The sequence below is a fragment of the Fusarium oxysporum genome, chromosome 15 (assembly GCF_000149955.1).
Source record: "Fusarium oxysporum f. sp. lycopersici 4287 chromosome 15, whole genome shotgun sequence".
Lineage (NCBI taxonomy): Eukaryota > Fungi > Ascomycota > Sordariomycetes > Hypocreales > Nectriaceae > Fusarium > Fusarium oxysporum.
In genome coordinates, this window is record NC_031000.1 from 2,000,336 (window position 1) to 2,007,823 (window position 7,488).

Below are 7,488 nucleotides of genomic sequence, written 5' to 3' on the forward strand. Positions count from 1 at the left end.
AAGCTGTGCTAAGATTATCGGGAGGGATAATGATCTCCAGAAAGCAAAGAGTGTAACGTACATGATAAGCAAGTGTCTCAGGCAAGCGAGTGTCAACAAACATCGATCCACAAGATGTAAATCGTCACAAAAACACAACGAACCTCTAAATCAATTGAAACTAATTGCTATACTCTTCCTCAGACACTGAAACAACTATCTGACATGTTCTTGCGTTATGCCCCATCTTGCCGCATGCTCCACAATGCTTTTCCTTTGCTTGCACCGACCTTTCCTGACTACCACTTCTCAACGATTCTTCCGCTGCCTGCCCGTCAACATTCATCTGATCAATCGCTTGCCTTCCCTCCTCTACTGTCATCACCCCTCTCTTCTGCAGTCTGGTTTTTTTTCATATGAGCAGCCTGCTGCCTATGAGATCAACAGATTGAACACAAGTATAAGAGACTAACCTTCGTCGTTCCTTAGATATGGGGGGAATAATACAATCGACACACTGATCTTTTTATCTCAGTCTGCATTCGTGTATCAGTGCTAGGTTGACATGTGGAATGGATATAATGTACTTGATAAGCGAGTGAGGCAGATAGGCGAATGAGGCACTTGGCCACACCCTCGCTACTCTCTACCCTGCGAAATCAACCGCAAGACTCTAAATCGGCTCAAATCAATTGGAACCGTGTTCTTGAGACACTACTACTTCTATCTGGCATCTTCGTGCGTTATGCCCTGCCTTGCCGTAGACGTCACACCGCCGTTCCTTCGTTTCTGGCCTCCGCTTCCGACGACCATTGCGACGACTTTCTTCTTCTAACTGCACATCTACCTCGTTCTGGCCTTGAGAATCCTGTCCCTGGCCTAGAGTGAGGTTCTCACTTCTCGGAGACGTTTCGTCTTGGCGCGCCGGCGTCGACTAAGCGTCTCATTCTGTTGGAGATCACAAGCGTGAGGCGACCAAGGCGGTGGCAAGGTGTGGAAGAAGGAGGAACATTCTACAAGAGATTGTGCCTGTACATAAACAGTGGTTCCCCTGCTGCACTGTTAGGATGAAAAAAGCGATAAGCATCTTCTCACTTCAACAATATTATGCCTACGATCATCCCCTCCGCCACGACACTTGGCAGGCACTTTGTTGGGCCTTCCTTCTTGATGTGGCCCTTACTAATAGCTATATTGCTCAACTACGCGGGGCCCAGCCAAATTGGAAGAGGTATATGACTCAAGGGGAGTGGCGAGAGTGCATTTACAACGCCTTATTCAACACATATCATGAAGAAAGTCAGTCAAGGAAGAGGTATCGCGCAGGGGACGAATCCGACCCTGAAATACAGCAAAAGAGCACCTTCTTGTCCGCCGGAAAATGGGGTCGAATTGCTTTGCTTGTCAGGGCGTTCGGCAAGGCCAAGTGAGGTCAAAAAGCCAAAAAACAGGCCTCTTGGGGGATTGCTGGTACTTCTATCATAATAGAAATTAGGTAGGCAATAAAGTACCCCTTGTTTGAGGCATTTTAATTGGACCGACCCCGCTGTCAGTACGAGAATTGAGGCTTGTGGGCACTGAGGAGATAAAGTTGAGAGGTATGGAGTAGCGTCTGCTACACAGTAACATTATTGCTGGAATTTTGTTGGGCAAACTGTAGTGTAGGTGGCTCTCTTATCGCTTATTACAGCCCAAGCAAGTAGGTCCTGCAATGCGACGTGCACGATCCCAAAGGGTGAGCTGCTATTCTATTCTACTCAACTCGCGACGGCGGGCCTCCCAGATGCCTTCCTGAGGTGCCTGCACCAGGTTGGCTCACACACCTTTAGTCATACTTGTATGACGTTGGCTGTTTCAACCCGTACTTAAGGCCACGAAGCAACCTATGGCACGCGATTGCGAGAGGTGACGGATGGTTTGCGCTCTTTTTTCCCTCTTACTCTGCGACCACCTTTCCTTCAACTTTTATCAAACAAACTTGCACCTTTGATGGTATGGAATTGTCGTCAACGTTGTCGTATTATTTTTATTGGCCTTTATTCAGGCTTGTTGTCGCCTGATAACCAGATTGCCTCCCCTGTCTGCCCTACACATTTACTACGCCCGCGATTTTCCTCCCCCCGAGAGACAGTGATGCGCCATAACTTACTGCTCGTCTGCCTCCCTTCTGGCACTTAACAAGCTCGCAGCATTTCACCCTTTGCTATTTCCCGATTTACTCAGACCATTAAAATCTCCCGCCGTGAACTTTTGCTATCGCATCACCTTGTGCAACGCCAAGAGTAGGGATTGGTTGGAATGAAAGGAAATCCAGAAGCCGAATCCGTACAAGGGGGTCGACCCTTCCAACCAAAGGCAAAAGCAAAGGCACCAGCAGATATCGATTTACCAAGCGAACTTCGAGGATTCCAAGGCCACATTGAAGTGACAGATGAAGCTCAAGTTGAAGACCCAGCAAAAGCCCACTTCAAATCGTGGATCGAAGCCCAGAGTGAAACGCAACCCCAACAGCCTCCGTCCGAATCTCCAACTGGTGATGCAGAGGGTGACAATGATGTAGGTCAGCTGCCCCGTGTCGAAAATGATGCCTCCAGTACAGTGCCTGGCATGATTGGCACAACAGCTGGAGGCGCTTCGAACATGACCTCAGCTCCAGGCACAGATCGGCCAACACCAGCGCCACCCGCCGCTGAAACTGGAGTTGGAGTGGTAGCTGGACCGGCTTTGATAACTCCACGCGGGCGGGCCGCATCAACCTCCACTGGCCTCTCCATCACAGCCGCCGGTCATGGCCATGTCCCTCAATTTGTCGCTCCGTCATCCTACCTACGACGCAGGACTTCTATCCGGAGCCCAATGGCGCCCATCGAGCCAAAGCCTCTAAATCCGTTGGACAGAGATCAGTTGCAGGGTCTGGTATGTGTTCGTCTCTTTGTCTCCCTTTAGAATTTGTCTTGCCTCATCGCATCCGTCTGCCCCTGCAACTTCCGACGTGGGGCACGCGCGCATCCGGTAACAGACGATATCTCGAGTTGAAGCTAATCTCCTGTTTGATAGAATGCCATTCGCGATTTCCTTAGAGTTCGCACCAGCTACGATGCTCTACCCTTCTCGTTTCGACTCATTGTCCTCGATACCGATCTCCTCATTAAGAAAGTCATCAACATCCTTACGGAAAACTGTGTGTCACCCGATACCTGCAGATTTGACCACCAATGCTAAACCTTCGCCACAGCAATTGTATCGGCTCCTCTATGGAACTCAAAAACTTCCCGATTCGCCGGTATCCTTACGAGCACCGATTTTATCAATTTGATTCAGTACTATTGCCAGTTTCCTGGCGAGTTTAGCAAACTCGACCAGTTTCGACTCAGTAGCCTAAGAGGTTGGTCGGTGTCTTTATGCGAGGCGTGTATCGCTAACAATGGCCAGACATCGAGAAAGCGATCGGCGCAATACCCATCGAGACGGTCTCGGTTCACCCTTCAAAGCCGCTTTATGAGGCCTGTCGACACATGCTCGAGTCCCGCGCTCGACAAATCTCACTCGTCGATGTCGATAGCGAGACCAACAAGGAGATGGTCGTTTCGGTCATTGCCCAATATCATATCGTCAAGTTTATCGCCATCAACAACGAACACAACACGGTGCTGCTGAAAAAAACAGTTCGAGACATTGGCCTCGGCACATACTCAGGCATCGCTACCGCCTTGATGAGCAGTTCTGTGCTTGACGTGGTTCATCTCATGGTGAAACACGACATCAGCTGTGTTCCAATCGTCGATTCACATGGGCGGGTGCTGAACGCCTTTGAGGCAGTTGATGTCATCCCCTGTATCAAAGGTGGCGCCTACGATGACTTGGACGGCTCTGTTGGTGAGGCACTATGCAAGAGACCTGACGAGAGCCCTGACATTTATACGTGCAGCGAAGGCGATCGCCTAGATTCCATCTTTGACACAGTCCGAAAGAGCAGAGTCTATCGTCTGATAGTGGTTGACGATGAGAATAAGCTCAAGGGCATCATCTCGCTCTCAGACATCCTCAAATATGTCTTGTTGTACGGAGTGGAGGACACAAGCAACTGGGCTTGACAGGATGGATCCATGACTCTTTACCAAGCATGATGAGGGTTATAATGATTGCATGCGGTCTACGACCAAGGGAGCTCTCGTAGGAGAGACAGGCGCCGGACAGGGAGGCAAGCATATAAACTGGCGCAAGGGGAATTTCTGTGGAAAGAATATCAATATGTGCATACTATTTCTTTCGCTATACAGTACAATTCAATACAATTTATTACGCCCGGCGGTGTATTATAGCCGATAGGACACTAGTCACTAATGCTTACGTACATTGGCTTATTTTTCGTTCTCGTCTCCCCAAGCCCATGCTGTGCCACACATTGCTCATATTGTGTCTGCGTTTCCTAAAGCCCTTACTGTACCTTGCTTCGTACCATCCGAATTGAAATCAGTCTCCTGGAACCCATACTGTGCCTGTTCCTCGGTTATGCGTTTCCTTTCTGTTCTGCTGCTCTCTGCGTTCTCCCATGGTTCGACAGTATTGCCAGCGAACTAGCTTAAAGGCCAATTCTTTATATGTCCAGTGTCCTATCTACAACGGCTGAAGCGACGTCTGCTTTCATGGCACAGGGTATTTAGTGCTTAGTATAAGTAGGTTAGTAAGAATATGTAGGTGAAACTTTTGTAATTTGGCTTTAATATTGTATGTTAAGTCGACCTATAGCTATTACAAATTGTATAGTTATGTAGACTGCCTGTATATTTGTCACCTACCCTGTATTGTCTAATAGTAATTTTCCTCTGAAGTAGAATAAAAGATTTCCTCTTAGTGTCTTGGTGCACTATAGCACTTTAGTCCTATGCACTGTATATTTCCTGCATTAAAAGAGAAAATGCTTAACTGTCTCTATTGCTTATTGGCACACGCATTGCTGTAATGCTACCACTCTAATTCATGAAAGGTACCCATTTAGTCTAACCATCCCTATCCTAAGCTATACTAGCATACTAGCTTCTCTCCCCAATATGCTATTACATAGTAATCAAGTATACTTGCCTAGGAGTGCAGCATCAACCCTCTTTAAAAACTTTCCAATATTATCTAGTAGTTATTTGCTAGTATACTGACTTAATTAAGTTATATTTAAGGCCATTGATTGCATTTTGGGAAACTTCCGGGCCAGGACAGCACTATCTCGGCTTACAGCTTGTGCTCCCTTCTTAGCCATCTCCAGGACCCTATATTCAGCGCTAATAGGTATCCACATAACAGCTACCATATTACCCTTAACCTCTAACGCATCCATAGTTTCATATATACACCCAACACACTCTTAAGCTGGTTGCTGGCAAGGATTCTAAATCGTCAGCACGGCAGCTCTATTCCTCGCCAACAGTGCCACATTTCGATACTCGACGTCAGGTAAGTATCTTAATGCATATGCTATCGCCGCCAGCTCTCAGGAAAACAGGTTCTGCTCCATTCTCATGCCAAGTGTAAAGGAAAAGCGCTCAAGCTTCGTCGTCCTCGCACCGAGGCAGGGACCTCGATAACCCCGCCGACTCTAACTGCCCCGTTCCATACTAAGCTGCTCACCGCGATGCATACCGCCCAGCCAATATCTACTTATGTCTAACCCAAGCCATTGCCATTAGCCATTATAGTCTGCACTCGCTTAACCCAAAGTATCCACATGAACGGATTAATCGTTTCTATTTCCTCCATCGGAATTACATTAAGAGCCACCACTACCTCGTAGAATAGCGAGCGATTGTACCTTCTGAACTTCCGGATGCGAGACGTAGCGTTTCAGAGTAGGTTGACCACTGGCTGGGTATGTAGGTCGGTCCACATCTTGATTGCCCCTCTCCAGAACCGCTCTTATGCACTGGGGATGTATGCCTCTGCTTCTGCTATGCTTGTTACCACCGTGAGAAACGTCCCCACGATCGCGTTTACTCTAATTCTCTGAACTCAGGTAATAGGGCTGGCCCTTCTATACTTGCAGGCGTGCATCCATATGTTTGAGGCGTAGTCCACCACTGGGGCCACTGTGGCTGCGAAAAGCTTTCTTGCTGTCCTCGGACTAAGACTCCTGAGCCTTTGCAGCTTTATCGCAGCATTCAAACCCTTGCTCACTACCCCTGTCATCTGTTCATTGTATTTGAGGCCAGCATCCAAGAGAGCCCCACTCTTCTCAGCAGGCTGTTCTCAACTGCCTCCGCTTAAACACGATTTAACAGGCACGTCAGTGATAAACAACAAAAGAAATTTCTGCACGTTTCAACCAACGCCAGTAAGAAAACAAATGGGCCACGACTACCCGCGCCTCGTATCTGCAGCCATCCACGAGTTTTGCCGTCTGAGCCTTGGAAGCTGTCACCCCCTTCCCCGATTAACCGCCGGGCAGGGCAGGATAGTAAGACATGCGGGGTTATTGTAAAGCAGCGAACTCGATTGAAAGGGCAGTGAAATACATCCGTGCGCCAGTTGTCAGCTTCAGTTATAACATGACCTGACACCAAAAAGTGAAGCATTGAGATACTTACCCGACCATGAGTATCGAAGTGTGGCACTGTTGGCGAGCAACAAAGTTGCCGTGCTCACAGTCCGAAACCCTCGTCAGCAGTCTGGGTCAAGAGTATATTAGGTGCATATATAATTCCATCAATGCACTGAGGGTCAAGGGCTGGCTGTCATGTGGATGCCCACCAGTACTGAATACAGGCCCCTGGAGATGGCTAAGAAAAAAGCGCAAGCTGCAAGCCGAGACGATGTCGTCCTGGCCCTGAAGTTTCCCAAATGCGATCGATAACCTTAAACATAGCTCGATCAGGTCAGTGTATTAGGAAACAGCTAGAAGATAACGTCAGGAGGTTTTGAAAGAACGTCGGTGCTGCACTCCTAGGCAAGCACACCTGACTGCTCTATAATGGCTTATTGTAGACAGAAGCCAGCGTGCTAGCATAGCTTAGGACAGACATGGCTAGACCTAATAGGTACCTCTCCCAGATCAAAGTAGCAGTATTGCACCAATGCGCATATAGACAGTTACAAACTTATTCAAAGAACAACAAATTCTTTGCGAAGAACAACGCATACGAGGGTGGATTGTTACGGTTCCTCCTTCGAGAAAGCCTCTTGGAGTTGACTGAAGACTTGGAGCAGAAGATGGGAGAAAGCATGGAATAAGTCATGGCTTCATGTTTAGTATCAGCTGCAAGAGGCTTGACCAAGCATCAATCTCTCAGCCATGTCCTGGTCATTAGATATAGGAATCAATTAAACTCGATCTCATCAATACCACATGTGTCTGTTACCCGGGATGCGCCTCGCGACCTCACCGAAATCTCTCGGCGGTCGGGAAACAAGATTCCTGATAATGCTACTCTCCTAGGAAGAAAACATGGCAATCTAGAACCTTAAACTTTTTGGAAACTGCATTTGGAGCGGGCACTCATCAGGGTGCGTGACGTGGCATCT

The 7,488-nt window shown here is 48.0% G+C and overlaps 1 protein-coding gene across 1 annotated transcript; it reads left to right on the plus strand.

Annotated features, from left to right (window-relative positions):
* Window positions 1-2,277: 2,277 nt before the first annotated feature.
* Window positions 2,278-4,258, plus strand: FOXG_15543 (uncharacterized protein; the record flags this gene model as incomplete). The annotated part of the gene is made up of 4 exons (XM_018395642.1): window positions 2,278-2,895; window positions 3,037-3,160; window positions 3,215-3,364; window positions 3,412-4,258. 4 exons carry the CDS (start codon window positions 2,278-2,280, stop codon window positions 4,071-4,073), a joined length of 1,554 nt encoding a protein of 517 aa, XP_018255841.1. The 3' UTR covers window positions 4,074-4,258.
* Between the last annotated feature and the right edge of the window lie 3,230 nt (window positions 4,259-7,488).